Genomic DNA, 26071 nt, shown 5'->3' with positions numbered 1-26071 from the left:
TTGAACTAGGACCCGACCTACCTGGATTTTGGCAGGCCGGACATGGGCCAGGTGCAGGCAGACATGGACCAGCCTGACCCACTAGAGTATATATATTTATATAAAGGCCGGTGCAGCCCAGTTGCACCCGTTATCCAGACCTATTTGTGAGCACAACCAGGGCTGAAACTTGAACAAATGCACTTTGATCACACATCGCCAACGAATACAATGGACTAATTATTGTTTTAGATAATCCAAGGGAAAAGCCATCCCCCCCAAGTTGGCTTTGGGTTGGTAAAACCCTTGGGGTCCCCCTGCCCATCGGAAAGTACACCCAGCTTTGACCTTGCAGCAAGAGAGGCCACCCGTGGGTTTTGAACTTGTGATGCCCCATCAACTGGTGACATTCACAAATTGCCCCTACCAGATGACTGGAGCCCTCGTGGGCCCAATGGATATTAAGAGGAAATGATAAATCACATGGAAATGGGAGATAACACTGGAGTAGGACTTCATGAAATTTTACATATAAATATCGTTTTGGAGAATTCCCTCCTAAAATATATTTATACACCAGGATTGTAACTGAGTTCAAAGATTAAAAGCTCCGAGATTCATATTTCAAAATGACATTATTACCTTATTTAAACAGCCTGCCTTGTACTTTCATGAAACAATAATTCTCATGTTATAAAAACACACATTTTCCAACAAAGAGCACTAGATAGGGAGATTGAAACATCAACATTCTCATCTTCTCCAATAAATCATATGAATTTTCCATATTTTCAAATGGAATCCCAATAACTTGGCACAAAATTCCCAGATACACAATGATTTGGGATCTCAGCTACAAAAATGCTACCAGGAAAAACTTTTGAATAAAAAATATCCGAATAATTGGCTAGAGAACAAATAGTAATATAGTACATAATTGTGTCTAGAGTTACAATGATTGACCCAATCCACTCGTTCCAACCTCTAAAATATCAATACTTCAAGCTTCTTTCCTGGTAATCCTGTCCAAAGTTAAAAAAAAAAAGGATTCAGAATGAAAGTCGGTAAAAGAATTCATTGAAGTTGGACCTTTAGCAGAAACCTGGCATAATGCCCAAATCGTCAGTACAGACTAACAAATGCCAGCTTTTCGGCAACTAAGTTCGGAAGATTAATGCATTAGGCAATTAGGACCATCAGAGCCAAATTCTGTTGGTTGCAAGTGGAATTAATGACACGTTACACAGTCTATCACTGATTCCTCTACAGTGCAGCCATCTTAAGTAACCTTTGTCAGACTTGAATTTCAGATGGTACTGTTGTAAAATTCCTTTTGCAGTCAAAAATTAATCTGACCTTAATTAGATGTGCACTAGTAGTGCTTTGGACCAGCATGTCCATATGCATTACTTATCCAAAATACTAGTGACTGCTACCTTTAAGCTGTCTGAGTTCATTAGCAACTTGAACATGGTTTAAGTTAGTTTCGAGTCACTAACAGACTAATCCTGAGTAGTTTTTCTAGTGACCTTGATATACAACTTGTATTCCCATGTGGAGCGCATCGACTTTCAAATATCATTTAGAGCAAACTAGGATAATTATTATACCTGAAGCAATATATACCAAGAGCAGTTGTAATTTCATGGATGACTGAGGTGGCAAAATGCACGTAGAGAGCCACTTGCGCACAGAAGAAAAAGAAAGGTGAGACCACAGAAATTCAGCACCATGCAGCCAAAAAAAAAGAAGAAAAGTTTTGCAACATAAGTAATTTACCAGTAAATGTACAATATCCAAGAGCAACAAAATACTCATCAACATACGGGATCCTGCAGAGAAACAAGCAACCAAGTCAGCCTTACTACATTTTCAAATTCTTAAAACATAAAATTCTCCAAATGCATTGAGGAGTCATGTACCCGCCAAGAAGGCTTGCAGAGAGAGCATTTGCTATTGCAAATGGAAGATACAGCAATGACTATTCAAGGCAAAAGATGTTAGTACCATAAATATGGAAAAAAATATTTGCAAAATGCAAACGCCATTCCCTTGTTCCCAAGCTTTTTTAATGGAAATGAGAGAGAGAGAGAGAGAGCAAAGGACAGCCATATACCATGCACATTCCAGTTTTTAAGCCTTTTGGTTCATCACATAAATGGGCCAAAATCATTCTTCCCTGCCAAGAGATAATTTTAAAGTTCATGAGCAATACTAGACATAAGAATCATAACAGTGGAAGAAATTCTAGCCATGTCGCAACATGCCAACAGAACATATCTTCCCATATGTGCATGCCCATATGTGCTTGAAAACTGTTGTCAGATAGCAAGCTCAGGAAAAATTAGCAGAGCGTAGAGTTGGGAGGATCCTTTGCATGTTGCAAAATTGGTCTCAACACCTAGTAAGTGCCTGAAACTGATTCAGTCACTTCATTATCTTAATGATTGTTACGTAGATATTTATAAGAGTAGTTGAAACAGTATCAAGGCCATCCAGGAACTATTTCTTAGAAAGAAAACTTTAAAAAACAAAGCAGTTTTGGCATCTTCAAGTGATTACATGGACAAATAGTTGGTTCAATGATGAACTGATTAAGACAGACTTCATTCTCTTTCTCACCTTTTATCAAGTTGCATACTGAACATTTATAAAAGATTAGCTTGGTGCAGCAGTTAATTAGAAATATATTGCAAGATTATGAGAATTCAGAGCAAGCTGGTGCTTGCAAAACAAAATCTTTTGTTTAAAACTAGCAAATGTTCAAGCATGTGACAATTTTGTTTAAAACTAGCAAATGTTCAAGCTTGCTCTGAATTCTCATAACATTCTTTAAGGATGTGTTTAGCTTTAACAAATGTTCAAGCATGTGACAATTTTGTTTAAAACTAGCAAATATCAGAATATATTGCCTTCTTAAGACAAGAAAACAAAGCTCTTCTCAATTGGCAAATGAACCGCAAAAGTTAAATGGGTACTTTACCACAAGAAACCCAAATGCAAATCCAGTTCCCACTATAAGCAAATGAGGATGACTACGCATGACATCTGATGGAGACAAGTAACACCTGAAGAATGGTTCAAGAGGTTATCTTGTTACCAGTTTTTGCCACTAATCAAGCTAAGTGACTTCAGAGTTCCATACAAAATTGAATTCACTCTTACCATGCCAGAACTCCACCCAAGAGCACACTAAAAGGGAAAAGCTGCAATAAATAAGACAAGTATCAAGATAAGACCCTAAGCACATGCATAAATATCGTTTCAAAAGGAAAAATTATACCATAGCTAATGCAAGAAACATGCTTCCCCTTCTTGCTTGAACGACTTTGTGCACATTGAATATACTGCATAGAGGAATTACTACCACCAAATTAGAGTAGATTATCGTTTTTTCTTGTCAAGAAAGATCCATGACGAAAAGCACAATTTGCAAGAATTTTGTGAATACTCATAAAAATAATGTAAAAGATAAGAAACATGAACTAAGCATTTGGCCATCCAGTTAACACAGAATATTATGCACTCAATATACCATTGGGCACTAAACCAATTCCCAGCAAACCAATTGATAATTTCTGATAAAACAATAAATAATACTTGAAGAGACTCTGAAGTCTGAACTGCATACTTCTGTCCAGGAATGATGATCATATTCTGTCCTATTGAAAGCACTCTTTCATTTAAGATAGTGATGCAATTTTTTTTTCAGATAGAATCAGACATAAAAAAACATATTATGCTTAGATGACCATTGCAAGCTACATAGACAATGTAAAAGACATAAACTTCAGACACAAAAATGGAGCGTCAAACATATCAAGGTTTAGAAAACCAGTGTTTGTATATCTAGAAAAGGACATGGGCACCAGAGTCAGAGACCAGTATGGAGTGTCAATTGTATTGAGGCTTAGAAAATTAACGTGTATGCATGCATACACCCCATGTTTAAACTAGAAATTTGTCAGAATATGAGTATTATGTCCCATGATTCTATGTTAGATGAATAAAAGAAAACCCATATAGGCATGGTTTCAATAAAGTGGCTATGAGAATACTTGTAATCTTTGATAAACCTAAGAAAAGTGATTTCAGAAATTATTTCAAGTCCAGAAACAGAAAGCTTAAAGAAAAAAATGCAAAGAAAACTTCAATACTTAACAAACTAAAAGTTGGACTCTCCAGAAGTGTCAGTGTCAGAATCAATGGCTAGTGTTGGTTGCCAAGTGCCTGACAGAACATGTCTGGTCAATAGGAGTGCACAGGTATCATGGGTTGCAAGAATGCATGATAAATTTGTCTAGGGTTGATCTTCAAGTCATATCAATTTATGTGCATCACTAGGGTAACAGGTACAATTTTTGGTTGGTTGAAGCTGACCCATGTGTGTCCTGATATTGTATGCCTATCCTATGAACAGAGATACCACATCTAAGATGTCTGTATCATAGTCACAGATATAAGCGATATTTTGAAAATATAGCGATAATATAGTTGTAAATTCATAAAACGATATTAAAGGCAAAATATCATGATATTTTCAAAATCTTAGAAATTCATCTATATTGTGATAGTATCATAGTATTATGGGTTACCTTTTACTTTTTTACTTCTTTTCTATATATTAACTATGTTTTTTTTTATTTTATATGTTTTACTCATTTCTTTTATTACATGTGTATTTTTTTACTTAAACATGCTATTTTTCTTACCTATTTCTACTTATAATTTTAAATTTTTTTAAAGTACCGAGTTTTTCCAGAGAATTATCAACTAAACCTATATTATCAAAAGAAATTTCCTTGCCGAGGTATATCCGAGACCGATATTTGTGACTATGGTATGTATACACATTGATTTCTACAAGGGGACCATTTAGAGTCCTGACTACACCTAGATGCCATAATAGTACTCTTCACTACAGGTTCAACCATAAGAATACTGACACATTAGCTGACTCTGTTGCAAAAAATCTTAGTGACCAAGTCCCAATATCTAAGTGTTTGAAGCAGTGTTATCAAAAACGTGCCTTGAGGGGCAAAAGGCGCGCCTTGCCTTGAGGCGCGGCCCTCTGTGCCTCAAATCGCAAGCCTGAGGCGCAAAAAAAAATAATAATAAATTTTTTTTACAGCAAGATTTCTGAGACATGATCAACAAGATTTTTGTAGGTTAATCTTATATATTTTCCAGTTATTTCAGTTATGTAATCAGTTTCTTAGTATATTACTATATTTTAACTTTTGTTGGTTAATCTCGTATTTTTTTCAGTTATTTCAGTTATGTAATTAGTTTCTTAATATATTTTAACTTTTGTTGGTTAATCTCATATATTTTCCAGTTATGTAATCAGTTTTTTAGTTACTTTTATATGTTAATCTCATATTTTTTAGAATAATCTCATATATTTTAACTTTTGTAGGTTAATCTCATATATTTCCAGTTATTTCAGTTATGTAATCAGTTTCTTAGTATATTTTAACTTTTGTTGGTAAATCTCATATATTTTTCAGTTATGTAATCAGTTTTTTAGTTACTTTTATATGTTAATCTCATATTTTTTAGAATAATCTCATATATTTTCCAGTTATGTAATCAGTTTCTTAGTATATTTTATCTTTTGTTGGTTAATCTCATATATTTTCCAGTTATGTAATCATTTTTTTAGTTACTTTTATATGTTAATCTCATATTTTTTAGAATAATCTCATATATTTTAACTTTTGTAGGTTAATCTCATATATTTTCCAAGTTATTTCAGTTATGTAATTAGTTTCTTAGTATATTTTAACATTTGTTGGTTAATCTCATATATTTTCCAGTTATGTAATCAGTTTTTTAGTTACTTTTATATGTTAATCTCATATTTTTTAGAATAATCTCATATATTTTAACTTTTGTTGGTTAATCTCATATATTTTCCAGTTATGTAATCAGTTTCTTAGTATATTTTATCTTTTGTTGGTTAATCTCATATATTTTCCAGTTATGTAATCATTTTTTTAGTTACTTTTATATGTTAATCTCATATTTTTTAGAATAATCTCATATATTTTAACTTTTGAAGGTTAATCTCATATATTTTCCAAGTTATTTCAGTTATGTAATCAGTTTCTTAGTATATTTTAACTTTTTTTGGTTAATCTCATATATTTTCCAGCTATGTCACACGGACTCGGCTCCAAGGTCGCCGCACCCGCGTCGACACGCACCGACACGGGTGCGGACACGGGTGCGGCTCGGACTCGGTCAACCCCACCCTGGGTGTGGTCAACGCACCCAGGGTCATTTTGGTCCATTTTTTGATTTTTTTTTTTTTTGAATTTTTTTTTTAAAAATTTTCTGGGCTACAGCTGTAAGGAAAAAAACCCATCACAACTAAAAAACCTGTACACTTTCAAGTTTTAAGTACAGAATGGGCACAACTCAAGTTTTTGTGGTTTTTTCCTGTATGAAGAAAGTGAATTATTACAGTGTATGAAGAAAGTGCCCAAAAGTGAATTATTCCTGTATGAAGAAAGTGTACAGAATGCCTTCACAACTCATCACCTGTCCCCTAATGGGCACAACTTTGATCGAGTCTTATATATATATATATATATATATATATATATATATATATATATATATATATATATATATATATATATATATATATATTTTAATATATATATATAGCCGAGTCCCCGTGTCCAAAATTTTTGAAATTGCGCCGCACCCGCACCCGCACCCGCACCCATGTGACATAGTTTTCCAGTTATGTAATCAGTTTTTAGTTACTTTTATATGTTAATCTCATATTTTTTAGTACTTATTTGAGAGTTTCTATTTCTTATCGGTTGTTATTTCATCAATAAAGCATTTCTTTATTTATATTTTTAGATATATTTTTATAATCTTTTAAAAGTTTTAAAAAAATTATTTGAGACTTACGCTTTACGCATCGCCTCGGCTTTTGGTGGAGCACCTCGCTACATCTCAACGCTTTTCACAACACTGGTTTGAAGTTATGAAAAACTCACTCAATTAACAATTTTAAAAAAAATCATCGGAAGGAGCAGCCACAAAGTCATTATCACTAAAATTTTAATTCTGATAACCTTGATAATCATCTTGCCCACTACTGCCCCAAAGAAGCAGCTAACAACCTCTTGAGAAAAGGAAAAAAGTTACATAAAATGAGGAAAGCTCCAACAGTGCAATAAATTATGCTGATACAGTCACACCATTACCCTAATGAATAGAACGTTTATCTATACTGAAACAGTACAAGAAACTTCAATGACCATCAAGCTGTAAGAACTAAGGAAAAAGACATTGTCAATGACATGAAAGGCTATGTCACCAAGGCATTTAATAAGCATGTGTGTCCCGTATCTGCATGACACAACACTGGACACACTGACACTTCGTAGTCACAGCCAAACATGCATCGGGCACAGTCAATAGTTTCCTAACTTCATCTATTTCTTTCTATGATCTCAATTGTTCATTTTGCATTACTTGCATGAATTTCTTTTAAATTTGTCATTAATTGCATCAATTTTGAACTTGTATTTACTATTATTGATTATAATAAAATTATTTAGAATTGTTGTCCAAGAATTTGCACTTACAACGATATTCATGATATATTGTTTTAAGCAAAGGCGGATCCGGGGGGCGGGGGCGAGGAGGTGCTCGAGCCCCTCCTAAAGTTTTGAAAAATTTCAAGCGAAGTGGGAAAATTTTCAATATAGCATAGATCTATGATTTTTTTTTGATTGAGGGTATTGATTTAGATTTTTTTCAGATTTTATGAACATTTAATTAGGGTTTTAAGGTTTTTTATGCTATTTTTCTTTTCAATTAGCCTTAAGCAACCCTCCTAAAGTTTTGAAAATTTTCAACCAACGTGGAAAAATTTTCAATTAGTATAGATCTATGATTTTTTTTTATGATTGAGCATATTGATTTAGATTTTTTTTCAGATTTCATGAACATTTAATTAGGGTTTTAAGGTTTTTTGTGCTATTTTTCTTTTCAAATAGCATTAAGCATGATTATATTAATGACTGTTTTATAATAATTATTTTTTTAAACATATTGTTAGTATAATTATTTTTGTTAATTTTTACTATGTATTTTGTGCCCGCCCACCCTAGTTTAGATTCTTGGCTCTGCCACTGGTTTTAAGAATTTTGAATGTGCACACACACACACACCATGTTGCTGTGCCCTAGTATTACACAATTCTCGCTTGTACCGAGCATTTCTTTGTTGTGTTCTGTATGCATGTCCATGTCTATATAACATAGGTGAAAGGAGCATTACTTCTTGAACCATACAAAAATAGCACTGACCCAAGCATTTACAGATGCCTTGGTCAAAAATTGCAACCTTACATACATACCAGTTCTAAATATCAAAATATAAGTACAGAAGTTTCTTACTTGTATGAAACAGTAGGCACCACACCACCAACAATCAGGAAAAACAACACCACTCGATACGTTGGCATTTCTGAGAACAACAATAAATTTTTAAGAACTCGCTGGTGCTGCAAGCAATTAAGAGAAACTCATGATAGCAAAGTTATCATGTAAAATAACCAAGCATCATAAATTACAAAACAAGAATTCCAATTTTAGGAATGAAACACACACACGCACAGAGTTGACAGAAACAGATTTTGAAGGATATTCAAGACAACATCGCAACATTAAAGTATTACATCCAGAAAGCCATACAAAATGCTGTCTAATTCCTTAAAAAAATAACCCTACTGTTTTAGGTATGCAAATCAGATGACAAAAAAGTAGGCAAAAGTTTCTCTTGGTGGATCCCGCAATTTATTTTTGTGTTGTCCTACTACATACATAAGGAGAATACAAGTATGCAAAACCAAAAGATTTTTGGGAAATCAAGAGGGTATGGCAACTGAGCTTGATACAAAGGTAGGCTCGGAGGCACAGATTGGACACACTTTCTTTAAAGCGTTGCTCTACTTGGATCAAGTCTTTGGTGCAATGGGATGCGTGCAACCTTGCACCCAAAATACAATCGAGCTTTGCCTACATGAAATGATTGATCCATGAACTGCACTGAGTAAGACCGAGCTTACTCGACAGGACCGACCTTAAGTCTAAGAGAGAGAGAGAGAGGTGGAGAAGGAGATTGAACAGAGGAAAGAAGAGAGCTCAAGACTTCGATGGATGAAAAGAAATGGGCTTAGGTTTATATAGGCCCAAGCCCAATGACCACTAATAAATAATCAACGACTAGCTATAAAGGCCAAACAGCTAGTCAACAAGATGGGCACGGTGAACGAACCAAAAGGTCAAGTCAAGGATCTAAAATGATCCTACCACAGTCAGAATTATTCAATAAATAGGGCATTGGTCAAAGGTCAAACAGTAAGGTATAAATAGGGCAGCTCTGGAACGTTTGACCATAAATCGTGCATGCAGGGATGTTGGACAGATTCAGGTCTGGTCAAAGGTAGCTTAAATGGTTAGGTGTAAACATCCCAAATTTTCCTCATCCGTTTTCAGACACACCCCTCTTGCAGATGCCAACCCTGGTAGGTCAGTATAGGAGTCCAACCCCAAGTTTGTCCCAGTTCAAGTGATATTTTAACCCTTTCACCAGGAAAATTACCATTTTACTCCTAGGTTATCCTAGATCCCTGTCAGTCAGAGTCGACTAGTCTCATTCTTAAGCTCAGAACGGTTAGAATGACGGTCATTTCTAGCTCACCTGAGCTCACAGTGAGCAGGTCATGTTCATTTCTGATCATTTCTGTCAAAATGGGTTTATTTCCTCATAAATGAGCTCATTTCTAGTTCAAATCCAAGCCAATTGTCTTCGAGTCAGTCATTCCTAGTCAATCCTATCCCCCTGAGTCTAACTTGAGCTCACCAGGAGTTCAAGTGCTCCAGTTTCAGTTCAAATCCATTTTCCAGTGTCCAGGAGTTCATTTTAGCTCATTTCAGCTGAAATCGAGCTAAGTCCAGTCAGTTGAGCTAGTGTTTGATCTTCAGTCTTAATTCATCTCAGTATTATTGATCTTTATTCCAGCTCAAACCCAGTTCTTGTTCGTAACCCACTTCAATCCAGTGATCATTTCTCTAAAAATGACATCATTTCTAGACCATTCAGTTTAGGATTCTAGTTGAGCCAGTGTTTTGTTAGTTCATTTGAGTTCTGAAACCCTAGAACCCAGTTCATTCCAGTTCAAACCAGCTAAAACCCCAGTTTTCAGTGTCACTCTTGGCCCTGTAGAGACCAAAAACCATTTTTTGAACCATTTTGCTCATTTCTGTCAAAATTATCACTTTTTAAACTGATACAACTGTCGATCGGGGTTCATCCAGGGTTTGCATTTTGCGTGACATTTCTCATTATTTCTTATCATTTTTCATCATTTCATTGCATTTCATCTCATTTTCGAGATCCATAACTCCAATTTTGAAAATTCCAATCCAGATTCGAATTTCAAAGCTTTTCGAAATCAATTTCAAACCCTGGGTTTTCAATTTGACATTTTTACCCCCAGGACTAAATTTAGAAATATTTTCCTGAGAAAACAATCTGGATTCCTTTCAAACTTGATTTTCAAATTTTCAAATTGGATCTGCTCCGCGAAGGGGATGAAACTTCAAATCTTGAATTTCAATCAAAAATACAAAATTTTTCATCCAAAAATCTTTCTGAGAAATCCTCCAATCTCTTTTGTTTTTCAAATAATGTTTTCTTTTATTTTTATATTCTTTTAAAAATAAGTGAGACCCACTCTAAGTGGCGCCACACTGAAACCTTTTGGGCTTTTATTTATTTTAAAATATCCTTTTTAGAAACCGTGTGGGCCCACTCCAACGTAGCGCCCCACTTTGAAAATCCTCTTTAAAAATCGTGTGGGCCCACTCCAAGGTGGCACCACACTTGGAAAAAAAATAAAAAATTCCAGATTTTCTTTCCTCCCTCTTTCTTTCCTTTCTTCCTTTTTCCCTCTCTTTTTCCTTTCCTTTTCCCTTTTTCCTTCTTTCTTTTCTTCTTCCTTTTTTCTTTCCTTCTTCTTTCTTTCTTCCCTCCTTTCCTTCTCTCTTTCCCTCTTCCTCCTTGACACCAGCCCCTTCTCCTTCTTTTCTTCCCTTCCTCTTCCCTTCTTCTCTTTCCTTTTCTTCTTCCCTTTTTCTTTCTTTCTTCTTCTTTCCCTTCCTTTCTTTCCTTCTTTCTTTCCCTCCTTTTCTTCCTTCCTTCTTATTGCCTTCTCCCTCTTTCCAACTACCAATACACCACACGGCTCGACATCTCCTCTTGTTCCCCCTTCTCTTTATTATCCCCTCTCAACCCTAAGAACCAACACATCATACGGTTGGACCCCTTTTCCCTCTCCAGCATCTCTCTCTTCTCTCCATCTCTCTCTTCACCTTCAACCTCCAAGACTAACGGCCAGCATAGCTTTCACCACTACCGCACCATCTCAAGTTTCCTCCATTGCAGCCGTTCTAGCCACCTTCAACCTTGGCGACTCCACCACAGCTACCACCTGTTGCTGACGCCCAGCATACACAAGGGGACGCCCAGCCACAACTTACCTCCAACCCCTCCATTGGTGCAACAAACCACCTCTAGCCGCCATCTTTGGTGCAGCAAGGATCAAGACCACAGCTACCTTCAGCCACTTGCTTCAGCCCTTCCAGCCTTCCACTTTGTAGCAGCCATCTTCAGCAGATCCATCATCACAGCAAGGCCCCAAGGTAATGAATCTCCTCTCCTTTTTATATTTCAATGGTTTAGGGCTATACGGATGAGATGATTCATCCATTCTATGGATGAAATCCTTCATCCCAATAGCCAACATAAATTTCGAGTATACCTCCCTGATGATTTCATATTTCATCATCATTGTCATGTAGATTTCGTGTTCATAGGCCATGTATTTAGTTTATTTCATAGCTTTATAATCGTTTTGTTCATTTAGTTTAGCTTTTATTAATGTTTATAGCTTTTTAATCCATGCATACAGTCCGGTTGCCATTTCATGCATAAATTTTCGTCCATAAATCCTGAAATATTTATGATAGTCATGTTTGTTTGTCTGTGATCTCTTGCCAAAAACACGAATTGATTTGGGTTCTGTAACTCCATTAAAAAATCAAATGCTGAAACGGGTTTTAGTATTGTAGAATCGCTATCTGTGGTTAAGGCTGAACTTTTTAATCTGAGATCTCCCTCGTGGGAGATCTGAATCACGATCCGTAAAATATCGTAGATTCACAGGTAAATCTAGTATTTTACTGGATTTTACTGAATTTTTTGGATAAAAATTAATATCTTTCAAAATTCGGACTTTACAAACCACTATATCATGTCTGATATAGGTTATCAGAGCCCTAGATCGACTTAAATCGATCGTGGATCTCCGACCTGTAAGTCGGATGCTCTGACTGTCAACCGAGGAATTGATCCTCATGATATCCTCTGTCATTTCCCATAACTTCAGAATTTTAGGATTTAGATTTCTGTTTTTCCCAGATTTTAAAAGTTTACCTGCCGATTTCCTTTTTTTACAATTTCAATAGATCTAGAGGTCTGATAACCTAGTGCGTCCTCTGCAACCGTAGGTATAATGCCAAATTTGTAAAAAGAGACTGATTCTCTGTTTGTCTGCAACATCCTCCAAAAATTTCAGAGATTTTGGTTGTTATTTACTATTTTTCCCCTAATTTTTGTGAAAGCCTGTCAGTTTGCCTGAGATTTCAAGGTTGTCGGATTCCGACCTAGATTGTCGGAGTTGTAATTCTCCGACCGTAGGTCGAATCCTAAATATGTAAAAGGCAAAATTCATCACCTAACTGTCTACTGTCACCCTATAAAATTTGGTGAATTTCTATGTTAGGTTAGTACCCGAAATCATGCTGTCATTAGGATAGGTCTAGGCATTAGGCAAAAATCATGTATTTTTAAGATTTTTTATTGAATTTCCATATTAAATAATGCCAAAAAAATTGATTTTCGTATTTCATTCCATTCTTAGGGTTAATATAGGTATTCATGCCAAATTTGGCTTGATTCTGAATTCAATTGCCATGTGTGTTAGTCAAACTGTCACAAGAAAGGCGAAATTCGAGCGAAATTCAGTGTTTTTATGATATTTTTGCAATTTTAGAGTTTTAGCATGCATATAATCATATCATATCATCTTATGTTTGATTTTATCTCATTTGCATTCATTTGAATTTCAAAATTCTCATTTTTACAAAAATTCTTTCTGAAAACCCTGATTTCAAGGCCATAGTCTTGCTATCAGGGGCATTTTGATCATTTTCACCTCAATTTCAAATTTCAAACTTTTATTTTCGAATTCCCATACATTTGCATCATTTATTTCTTATGTTTATATCAGGGAGGTATGAATCAGGGTTTATATCTAGATAAAATCTGATAATTTCCCGATATTTTCGGATAAATCCAGAAAAACCTACATATTTGTGCTAACTCATTTTCTAGTTTTGCAGGGATATTCAGAAGGAATATTTCATTGATTTTTCTTTTATTTCATCAAATGTAATATTAGAATAAGAATTACATTTCTGCATATAATAGGATGCATTGCATATAGTTTGCTTTTTGTAATTTTCAATATCTGATTGAATGATGATTTATGCATTTTCCAAATTCATTATGGTTGACACGAATGACACATGCACAAGTTTTTAGGGAGTTGACCAACTCGGTGAAATTTGTATTTATGGCCATAGTCAGAATACGAACGAGACCCAGATTTGTCATCTTCGTATAAGCCACATTCAGCCTACACTCTTAGGCTATTTTGAAATTCACTGCATTTCTCAAATGATTTTCTCAAATTCCTCAGAAAATATTCTTTGAAGTTACATTCATTCATTCATATTGGCTAATTTGCATCATGAAAGCATTTCAAATGGCCAAATCCTCTTTCATTGATTTATTTCAATGAGAAATCGATTTTCTCAAAATTTTCTAAGCCTTTCTCAGAAATTGATTTTTTCAAAACTCTGAGTTTTCAATGATGTTTCAAATATTTCCCTAGTTCAAATCATGATTTTTCAATGTTCTAACATCCTCAATTTCAAGGTTCAAAGCTCCAAGAAATTGATTTTCTCAAAGTCATTGGGATTTTATCAGAAATCAATCTTTCAAAAGCTCATGATTTTTTCAGAAATCGACCTTTCTTTTCTTCAGAAATGCTTTCTCAATGCAATTCACAATTTTCCCAGAATCATCATTTTTCCAAGCATTTTCCAAATATCAGAAGCAAACATCATCTTTTCAAAATGTGCATCTTTCAAAAAATTTTATAGCACATGCCTGATTCTCTGTGCATTTAGGAAATAGAGCATAATTTCGATATTTGAGCCTAGCTAAGCACACTTTTGATCCTTAGTTCAATTACCCCTGGTAAAGGCGCCAGGAACGGTTGAACCTCGTACCGACAGGCGAGTCCCATTCTACGGAATTTTCCTACAAATTTAAAAAACGGAGGCGAGTAATTTTCAAAAACCAATTTTCAAAACTTTGGTCGAGTTTGACTCGCAGAATCGTTTCTCTCTCCCTCGCAGAGGGAGGAAAATTTTTTGCGATGATAACATTAGGTTGATTGGGTCTAGGTCAAAAAATGATTAGTCAAACCCAATAAATGGATCGATCAAGGACTTAGGGATATAATCATCTCAAATACCAAAAGATAGGTCAAAAGTTTAATATGACCATGACCACACCAAACCAAACCGAACTGGGTTGAGCTGAAACTAAAATCTAAATGTAAATTCAAATCCAAGTCTAAAGCCAAAGTTCAAAGTTCAATTGGCATGGCCCAATGGGCCTGCCTATAAAAGCAACTCTACCCCTTATAAAGCCATGTGAAGGTCCCTCTTCTCTTTAATCTAGGACTAAACAAATTTCATAGTATAGTTTTCCTCCAAAACTAGACTTAGATAATGACGAGTGATAGGTGGACAAACAATGTACTAAAACCCATAATTTTGAGATATAAACCCAACAAAGATCATGTACCATGTTGCATGCCTCTTTTAGGCATAAAAGTCCCAATGTGGTTTGTAATTATAGGAAATAAAGTAACCCCTTAAGTTCTTTGAAAACTTGTAAATTTGGCAAGAGGGAAGTCTCATGATATAGAAAAATGAGTATTTCAATGGAAACCCTTGAAAAAACAAGATTTATGGAGGTAGAACATGGGGATAGGAGAATCTTAAACTAGCAGAGATTCATCAAACTGCCAGTAAATACTACAGATAACCTTTGAGTAATCGAGGACTACAAAGAACAGATTGTTGTGGATCATATATTTCTTAATGGAAACAACTCCTAAACGTTCAAGTTGATTCACATAATCTGATCCCTTCCCAAGCCAGCGAAACAATCATCTAATCAAAACCAAAACAGCATCGGAGCACTTTGAATTGCCTCAAAGAATATCATGTCACTTATTTTATACAGTTTAAGACCACGTGGCCACCAAATGTTAATTGTACATGTCCATTTATAGTTGCAAAGTAGCAGTTAGATTCTGATATAAAAACAAAGCTTTTCACCACTAAGCAGAAAAGCAAAACCAAATATTAACATATATACAACCAAAGCTGTGAATGACATTGCACAGACAAAGAAAGTTAACTTCAATATGTCCAGAACCAGAAGTTTTGATTCAAAGATATCATGAAGTCAATTGTTAACAGGAGTGTTGCACAGGATGGTTAACAATCAACCTTACAAAATTTGCAGACTTTAATGTTGAAAGTCAGTAGGTTAGCCATCACATCTTACCAGAAGATCTTACCAGGCAACAAGGGTATCCAACTCAGAAAGGGAATAGATGTCCTGAAATCCTGCACCCACCATTCAGCACCTGAAAATGCATGAAAAAATAAATGATATCAGATAAGGAACTAGATAAAGAAACTAACTACTCTTTTTTTGCCGTATTGTGTAATTCCAAATCATGCAATATAAAGAAAAAGAATCAGGAAAGCATCAAGATAAGTTGCAAATGAGTGTAAGTAAACTTGAAAGATAGAAGGCAAAATCACTGATAAAGCAACCAGAAAAATGCAATTATGCACTAGTTGAAATTTAAAGCACATGTACAACAACCAAATGTTGAAGACAATTCATAGGATGGATCAAAATGAACAATCATTGACATACCTACAGCAGCTGTGAAAAAATGAGCCACATAAATCATCATGAGCCCTTCTGTAGGTCCATTTATTTCTGGAAGAATAAGTGTATTTGTAAAGAAGCTGCATCAATGACAAGAAAATCAGAAAATATGCTACAAAATAAGGTTTATTTGAGTTAAATAGAAAGCTTGCAGATAAAAGTAATATAAAAATGTTCTGGGCTTTGCAACAGTCGAAACAAACATCACTTACTGCTCCCATGTAGCACAGTAGAATGGAACTGCTGACATCACCCAGAACCAGAAAGCATGCTTTCCACACATAGCAGTACTCCCAAAAGCCAGTGACTCAAACTAAGAAACAGCAGTTATTCAAGAAAAATATCAAATAAGGTCCCAGTGTTCAACATGGAAGATTGAAAAAAAAAAAGGAGCATACCGCACATGCAAGGGCATCACATCCTGCAATAATTCACTCAAATAGTTCAATAGAACAGTATTACAAAATTGGGTAATTCTCTAAAGAACAAATATGATGAAGAAAATCACCATGATCAAAAAGTTCACCCAATGGACTAGATGAATTAGTGCGCCTGGCTTGCTTCCCATCCACAGCATCAAATGTCTGGAATACAAAATTCTCAAAAATAAGATATACACATGACTGAAACAAGAAATCTCACAAATTCTTTGAAGATGCTCAGCAAAAACATAAAGGGAATAGTAGCATACACATCTCATAGCATATTTGATAACACTTCCTAGAATGACCTCCATTAGGCCAGTATCAAGGATGAATTTTAAGATCATTTAACATTTTTATTAATTTTATACCACCACTCATCATGTGGATAGGTATGCACAGAGGCTTGCAGGTGATGACAATCAGTTGTATACTGGTTTACCGTCAAAATCAGAACTTTACTTACTGAATCTCAACTTTTAGCATTTTCTACATGAGGAGGACGACTTCAGTGACAGCAGAATGCCAACAAAGGAACGTGCAAGCTAACCATATAAGCGAACAAGTTTTGACAGATGTATGCAAGACAAGCATACATCACTTAATTACAGAAATCACATATGACTAAGATAAAAAAGCACAAAATGCATATGTTTTTCATTGTTCACAGATGAGGAAAGTGGGAAAAAAATTGCAAACTGCCAAAAACACAAATATATAAGATAAAGAGTAAGGAAAAATAAAAATACTCTTGAGACACCATAATAATGCCACAACAATATCATTGCAATAATATCAAGATATTTTGGTGATGTCTGTGATAATGTCACTATAATATCATGATATTTTGGTGATATCTGTGTCAATGATATGCAGTGTCTGAAGATATTATGTACATACTACATAGATAGGCATCTGGAAATATGGCGTTTGTCTACATGCATGAGAAAAAAGAAAGAGAGAGCAAACTTGAACAAACCTGATACAGAAAGAGAAGCAATCCGTGTGCAAAATGCACCCAACGTGGTGGGGCTGAATCCAGATGAGGTGAATAAATCTAGTCATAATACAAAAACATGAGAATAACATGCAGATCATCTCAGGCTGCCCCTTCATGAACTCCGATGCAAATAGCAAATGGTAGAACCGTAGAAGTAGCAACATGGATGAAAAGTAGAACAAATAAACAGAAAGCAGAATGGACCATACCAAACTATATCAAGCCTAGAATATTCACTTATACACAGCAACCAGTATATCATCCAGCATGAGCAATTTCTTATTTTGCTTTTATGTCTAAAATTAGGTGTGTTCACAATAACAAAATGGAACAAGTATCTCCATTTTTCAAGCATCTAAGCTTCTTTCAATCATAGATATTTTCTGAAATCAAAATGTATTAAAGTGTGTACTTCTGTTCATGAATGTGTGTGTGCATGTCAGTTTAATCAATGATATTGAGACTTCTCTAATCTGCACCAACAAGGCTAGATATCACTGATATCCTCACCTTTGTGGGGCATGTTTCTCAACTTCCCCACAACTCTGGCTTTTCCTAAGAGGGTTCAAATTCCAGTTCCATTATGGATCAAATGAAAATTGTGAAATGGTTATAGTTGCATTATATTAGTCAAGGGGTCTAAAATTTCAATGCTCACACAGACTGTTTTACAGCTTGCCTATCAGTGAGAGAAAAGTAAAAGCCGTCATTCTATAATAAAAGAAGCTGTTAGAAGGGCAAGAAAAGAAAAAGGCAGAGATGAGGAGCAGGTCAGGAGGAGATATAAGATGGAGCGCTATTTGTTCCATCATTGAAAAATACAATGTTTGTGGATTAGATTTCAGACAAATTTACATCTTCATAATCAGAGTATGTCAACAAAAATGTATACATACACAGATTTAAGAAAATACCACCAGATTTAGATGCCTTATATTTCTCACAATGGATAGCAGATACGGTCATGTATAGCTCACTTCACAGCCACATTTTCAGAATCTAACAAATGATTTCAGCCTTAAAAGATATCTTTGGATAAGAACAAGACATGACAGCACTGATCTAGCAATTGCCCTCAAGAAATTTCACAATGATGTGATATATGGCATGCATATTGGAAAGTTCTGAGCTTAGTACCAAACTGAATGAACAATGCACAAGTATGATTTTGATGACATTCTGAACCCAAAAGTAAACAGACAGAAAGCGAGATAGAACTACTTACATAACCCAGAAGAGCAGATGTCACCAAGAACATAAAACCCATCAAAGTGATCTGCAAAGAAGAATAGCAGATTCATCAAGTTTGCAAGGATAAAGAACTATAGACAATTATTATAAAGGCACATCAACTATTACAAGAGGATAAAAATAAACTTACCATATTTGGCCTGGCGATGCATCCAAGGGTGTGAAAAATGGGGAGAATACGAAAGGTCATAGTCAGTGAAAATAATTATTTCAAATGACATCCTCAATAAATAAAAAAAAAAGATTAAAATGATCAGCCCATTCCGCAAACAAGAAGCAAATTACCCTAAAACGACAATGAAGTCCCCACATTTGTTCACATGCAGAAACAAAAATCTAATTTCAAATTTCTATAAAAACAGATAAAATTATGGATATACAAAGAAAAATCCATGGAAATAGATGATGTGTATAGGAAGCAGTATGGGGAATCATTTGGGAAGGGGTATATTATACAGGACTATTTGTGAATAGATATAGGTTTTGTGATTAAAATACTGAGAAATTGATAGGAGCAAGAAGAAAACTTTTAAGAAATGGTCAGCCATAGTCAATGGACTATATTAACCCATTAGAAATTTCTAGATCACTTAATTTAATAGAATAAGATAAAAACATGCATGCACCAAAGCTTCAAAAATGGTAATTATGCATGCAACATTTTAAATAAAAACCACGTTTATGAATAGTGAGCTCACTCCCGAAACCAAACATTGAAATGACAAGAAGAATTAGTGCAAAAATTGATGTATATTTGAAAACACATATTACAAATCTAAGGGATTTCCAATATGCCAACCTGAACAATAGAAAAGGAATCTTGTAAAGTTTCATAGTTCCATAACTATGACAATATGATACTGATGCCAATCATAAGTAGAAGTCCTTTTGCATTATATGGGCATTCTTCAAAATATTGACTTTGTTGTTCCAGCAACACTTTGATTTAGCATGTATACATTTGTTTTAACTTTTAAAAGATTTAAGAGTCTCTTTCCAGGAGTTCTAAGCACCAAATCTTTATAAATTTAGATTCTTTTTTGCCAAGAATTTTGACTGCCAAAAACAGGATATGAGAATGCCATATCCAGGAATCAAGATTCCCATCTCCAGGAATGAAAATTCCTCTACTCATAATTCAGAATGTGAAAATCATGATTCTCAGCAACAAGAATTGCATTCCTAACCCATTCCTCTTCGTTTAACAGCTTACAAAGCTTGCTTCTTGGGAAGCTTGATTGATAATGCTTCTAGCTGCTTCTGGAATGTATGGTATTCACAAATACTGTATATATTCGTTATTTACTAAAAAGTCATCACATAATTAATTGGTGGACCATATTGACTTGGATAGGAACTTCAGACTACATCATGTTACTATCCACGTGTAAGAACCTAGGTATCTCAGAACAAGATTGTTCATACCATGATAGCAAAATGCTAGAAAATCATTTCAATAAGAGCAAAATGGAAACTGCCAATAACAGATCAGCCATCAATGTATACGAACTTACGGCATCCAAAGTGGGAAAATATTCACGCAGCGGCTCCAAAATGGCTGAAGTACGTATTTGGCCACATAGGACCTATCAATGCCACTGTACTTGTATTTATGCAGTGTGCTGATACCATGAACACCAATATAACCCATTTGAAGGAAAAAAGCACTCAAAGCTTGAGAGGCACTGAACTAGAAGCCGATAAAAGCTTCAATACGGTCAGTAGCTACCTGCACAAGACCAACATGATTAACAAAACAGCGTAAGAATAGCCGCTAAATGTCAACCAGAAAGTACATGAAATCAAAAGCCAACATTTTCAAGCAGGAGATGGAAAAACACAATCCAACCCAGCACAAAACCTGCAATCCTATACTACTTGAAAGCATGGAATCGACCAAATTTATCAGGATCCCGTTTGTTATCTTGGGTTTTTTCATGGAAGACGAACCGACAAAGTTTTGAAACCGTAGAATGAACAAAGGACTAAAACACTAGAATCAACACAAATGTGTAAAAAAAAAACAAATTCTCTACCAAAATGCATAAAAGATCATCTTTTCTATAATAATGAGGGTCATTTAAACCCCAAAAACAGTATCCACTAAAAACCCAAAAAACTCCAGGAAAACTATGATCTTATTAGATTGACTACAATGGAAACCATACAACACGACAAACAAAAGCCCATGATCCCAACTCAGGAATTGATTCAAATCAAGCTAAGGGCAAGATCAAAATCCCAACAAACTAAACCAAGCAATCATATTTCAGGGTAAACTGAACCAAAAACACAAAGACAAAAGCACCAGAAGCGAAAACACGAAATAAACAAAATCCAAATAGCAATACCAACTTCGAGAAAACAAATCAAGGAGATTCAATCTCAAGAGTTCAACCAACCAAGAAGAAAGCGACATAGGGCCAAGCAGAGAGACAGAGAGAGAGAGAGAGAGAGCCGAAAAGCGATCAACATTACTTAAAAATGAGAGAGAGAGAGACTCACTTGATCAAGAGGGGGAGGGAGAATAGGAATGATGGGATCGGTCGTTTCCTCCCGCCTACAGATCTCACACAGAGAGAGAGAGTGATGGCGCTCATTTTTGTGCGTTTTTTTCTTAATTAAATATTTGGAAAAAATGAAGAAAGAAGAAGAAGCGAACACCCTGGTTTGGAAGCCGATCAGGTCATGCTCAATGAGCGTTTTGGATCATGCCGACATCGTGGCCGTCGGTTTGCATTTTGGATGAATGCCACGTAGCATATAACTGTTTTGTTGACTTTTGAGCTTTTTTTTAAAATGCAAATCGGATGGCCACGATGTCGCATGAGCAAAAACGCTCATGTTTAGGATGACCTGATCTGCTTCCGGTTTTCTGGGCTCCGCTGTACCCGCTGCTCCTTTTCTTTTTTACTCCAATTGGTTTGCTACGTGTGGCCAAAATTTTTACAGATATTACTTTGAAGACCTCCATATACCAGGTGGGCTCGAAAAGCAGATCAGGTCATACTAAACATGAGCGTTTTTGCTCATGCTGACATCGTGGCCATCCGATTTGCATTTTAAAAAAAAGTTTAAAAGTCAACAAAACCACGTGGCATATCCAAAATGCAAACAGACGGCCACGATGTTGGCATGAGCAAAAACGCTCATGTTCAGCATGACCTGATCTGCTTCTGGTGAGCCCAGGTGAGGATAATTAAAAAGAAGTCATGTGGGTCCCACACTAAAATGTATGTTGGGCAACGGGCCAGGATGGCCCTGCCCGTTGGGAAAACCCCAGCCCACGGCTCGAATAGGCCCTATAATATATATAATATAATATATATATATATATTATATTATGTTATATATAATGTATTATATTATATAATATATTATATATATTATGTGTCACATATATACTATATATATTATATATAATATATATACATGGGTCGAGCCGTGTTGGCCCGGTTCGGGCTGGGCCGATGCCCAACCCTATGTTAGACCAAGACCAACAATCATGCCCCTGATTGCTGCAGGTATTACTGGAAGACCTCATGGACCAGCAATCCAAATTTGGATTCAGATTCTGATGATGAAAAGCTCAGGCCAATTCTGATTTTTTACTTGTAATTAGATTTGGATATCTGTCAAATCTAAATATCCATCAAATTCCGTAGCAAAAATAAAAAACCATATCTGCATTTGATTATGATTGGATATGATTTTAGCTTACTAAATCCAACTAAACATGCACTACAAGAAAAATGATCATTAGCGACGGAAGTTTGCGATGGATTTTTTTTGTCGCAACTTTGCGGCGGATTAACGAGAGAAACAAATTCGTCGCTAAAATCTGTAATATTTATGAAAATAAAGACGAAAAAACTTTCTTCGTCAAATCTGTCGCTAATTAGCGATGGCTTAGCGACATCAGGTTTTTGTCGCAATACCCATGGCATTTAGCGACAAATTTGGCGACGGAGGTTTTTCCGTCGCAACGTAGCGACGAAAATATTCCGTCGCTAACTGGTCATGTAAATTTACGATGGAGTTGCGACGGAAGTAGGTCATCGCCAAATCCGTCACTAAGTTTTCCGTAAATCCCTAATCAGAACCCTTCTTTCTCTTTCCTGTTTCGTCTCTCCCGCCCGACGCACTCCCCGGCCCGCCGTTCGTCGCTCCCCGGTCCACCACCTGTCCCTTCCCCGGCCCATCTCCCCCCGTTCTGCCACCCATCCCTCCCCCGGCCCATCGCCCCCAGTTCCCCGTCGCCCCCCACCCGCCGCCCAACGTCTCCCAGGTAAGTGGGTCATTTTTTTTTTGCAGGGGGGGGTCGCCCCCTGCTTTTTCGATAGGAGGTCGCCCCCTGCCTCTTTTTTTTTTGGGGGCAGGCGGGGGGAGGGGGGGGGCGACTCCCTGCCTCTTTTTTTTTCGGCAGGGGGTCGCCCCTCCTGCCTCGTTTTTTTTTTTGGCAGGGGGGGCGACGAGCCGGGGGGCGCCCGACGATCGTCGGGTTCCTGAACATACTGCCCCCGACCCTTTAAGTGTTGATTTTACTATTTTAGTTTTTTCGAGCCCCTCTCTTTTTGTTTTCTTTTTATTACAGCAATCTCTCCCTCTCGACTCTCACAGTTGCAACATCCTCTCTGTCTCTCTCGTGGTGGAGCCGAATCAGGTATGTCTCCCTCTCAACTTTCACAGTCGCAACATTCTCTTTGTCTCTCTCGTGGTGGAGATTTGGATTGAAAACCCAATCTCCTCCTTCAAAAAATAAGGGTTTTCATCCTTTTTCCGTTCTCCCTCACTTACAACGTTAGATCTAAAAATCATGATTGGGATCATCAGTTGTTCTTTCGACCTTTGGTCGTTTTTTGCCATCATCTTTTTGCTAAACGGATTTAGGGTTTCTTGGTCATTTTCTACCATCATCTTTTTGCCAAGCGGATTTAGGGTGACTTGTGGGTATTAAAAAACCTAGCAGATTTACATATGTATAGAGACATAATCCTTTAATTTGCGTTTTTCATGAGCTGTGAATTCAAGAATTGTGTTATCTTAATTGAAAGTTTCATGTGATGTATTACATGTCGTTAGATTTCATATAACTTTGATTGCCTTAACTTAGGTGCATTGCATATAATTTATTTCTGTATATTTTGTTTATCAATACTGACCTTTTATATAATATTTCAGTATAATATTTTTACTGCCTTAGAACATATATGAGCATGATAGAATCATATATACAGTTTTTTTACTGTCTTTAAACACATGTGAGCACGATAAAATCACATATACAATTTTTTTACTGCCTTAGAACACATATGAGCATGGTAGAATCACATATACAGTTTTTTAACTGCCTTAGAGCACATATGAGCGTGGTAGAATCACATATACAGTTTTTTTGACTGCCTTAGAGCACATATGAGCATGATATAATCACATATACAGTTTTTTGCTTGCCTTAAAATACATATGAGCATGATATAATCACATATACAGTTTTTTGTCTGCCTTAAAACACATATGAGCATGATAGAATCACATATACAGTTTTTTAACTGCCTTAGAGCACATATATATGAGTATGATAGAATCACAAAAATAAATTTTTTACTGTCTTTAGAACACATATGAGCATGATTGAATCACATATAAAGTTTTTTTACTGTCTTAGAACACATATGAGCATGGTAGAATCACATATATATTTTTTTGACTGCCTTAGAACACATATGAGCATGATTGAATCACATATAAGTTTTTTTTACTGCCTTAAGAACACATATGAGCATGATAGAATCACATATATAGTTTTTTTACTGCCTTAGAACACATATGAGCTTGATAAAATCACATATACAGTTTTTTTACTGTCTTAGAACACATATGAGCATGATAGAATCACATATAAAGTATAATTTATTTCAGTATATTTTGTTTATCAATATTGATCTTTCTTTTCTCATGTAGGTTGTTGGTGATAATTAGCGTAGTGGAGCTGAATGAACAGATCAAGACAATGAACAAGAGGACGCACAAAATCTTGACGATGATTAGATTCATGTATTGAATTTGTTCTACCTTCTTTTTGTTTCAAAAATGTAAATGTTGAATTATAAATAATTAGAACTTGTGAATTTTACAGTGGATCGCTTAATTGTTTTAGTTTTCTTTTATATGTATTTTGATGTGTACTTTGTTTTTTATTCACAGAAAATATAAATTGTATCATGAGAAATTTTTCTCGATATTTAATTTTTAAATATATTTTTAAATTTATTTCTTTGTTTGCGACAGTTTAGCGACGGATATATCCGTCACTAATTACTGTTAGTATTGAATGTAGCGACAGATTAACGATGACTATAAATCCATCGCAACACAAAAATCGTTGTATAGTAACGACGACCTTGCGACGGATGTTGGCATTCGTTATTCCGTCGCAACTTAGCGATGAAACTGATGACGGATACATTCTGTCGCTACTTAGCGACGGAATGTGCGACAGATATATTTCGTCGCTAATTAGCGTCAAAAAATTCACGATGGAAGCTATCCCTCTCTAATCCGACGCTAATCTGTCGCTAAGCTGTTTAGCGACGGATTAGCGTCGGATTTAAGTCATCGCTAATCCACAGGTTTCTTGTAGTGATGATCCTTTTGGTTGGGCATAAAATCCCATCCATTGACACCCCTAACTTTTCCTCGGTTTGGGAGCCCAAATATATAAGAGTTTTGTTTGTGGGAGAATGGGGATGGGAATGTGAAATTCCCACCTCTCCATTTCAACTACATATTTCATAAGAATGTACTTTCCATCTCTGACTAGGGATGTCAACCGGTCAGACTCGATTTAATTGGATCTGACCTAATCATATTTAGAGTTGAATGGGAGCAGCTAAAATCAAATACAGGTCCGACTAACCTAAATTAGACATTTACATGTATTCAGATCTTAATCTTAATCAAACTCAGACTCATACTCATACTCGGATCCGGATGCAAATTGGTTGAGGTTTCACCCCAGTTCCGAACCAAATCTGACCAATATATCATCAAATCTAAACTCAAATTACAATCAAATCTGAGACTCCACTGTGATATCCAAAACCAGACTCATTCATCAAATGACATATGTTGCATCGAGCCAAGCATGACAGGACCCATATTTGACCAGTTTGCTTCCCTTGGTATCACTAGGGACACAAAAGGGTTGGTTTTT

At 35.8% G+C, this 26071-nt stretch overlaps 1 protein-coding gene across 2 annotated transcripts; it reads right to left on the bottom strand.

Moving 5' to 3' along the window:
* Positions 1-705: 705 nt before the first annotated feature.
* LOC149844447 (choline/ethanolaminephosphotransferase 1-like) lies at positions 706-21475 on the bottom strand. 2 transcript variants are annotated; one of them, XM_089994492.1, is made up of 19 exons: positions 21361-21475; positions 20370-20584; positions 18986-18995; positions 18830-18880; positions 17584-17661; positions 16691-16766; positions 16581-16603; positions 16395-16495; positions 16168-16262; positions 15800-15868; positions 8409-8478; positions 3263-3326; positions 3145-3185; positions 2963-3047; positions 2096-2158; positions 1902-1960; positions 1759-1811; positions 1590-1662; positions 706-1001 (listed from the first exon to the last, which is right to left on the bottom strand). In XM_089994492.1, exons 2-19 carry the CDS (start codon positions 20504-20506, stop codon positions 980-982), a joined length of 1170 nt encoding a protein of 389 aa, XP_089850618.1. In that variant the 5' UTR covers positions 20507-20584; positions 21361-21475; the 3' UTR covers positions 706-979. The 2 variants fall into 2 exon arrangements, with proteins under 2 accessions (XP_089850618.1, XP_089850613.1); XM_089994487.1 differs by lacking the exons at positions 18986-18995; positions 21361-21475 and having other exon boundaries at positions 20370-20471.
* Between the last annotated feature and the right edge of the window lie 4596 nt (positions 21476-26071).

Source organism: Nuphar pumila, chromosome 2 (assembly GCF_984573655.1).
Source record: "Nuphar pumila chromosome 2, dmNupPumi1.hap1.1, whole genome shotgun sequence".
Taxonomy (NCBI): Eukaryota; Viridiplantae; Streptophyta; class Magnoliopsida; order Nymphaeales; family Nymphaeaceae; genus Nuphar; species Nuphar pumila.
Note: the sequence above shows the minus strand (reverse complement) of the source record. Positions and strands in the feature narration are given on the sequence as shown.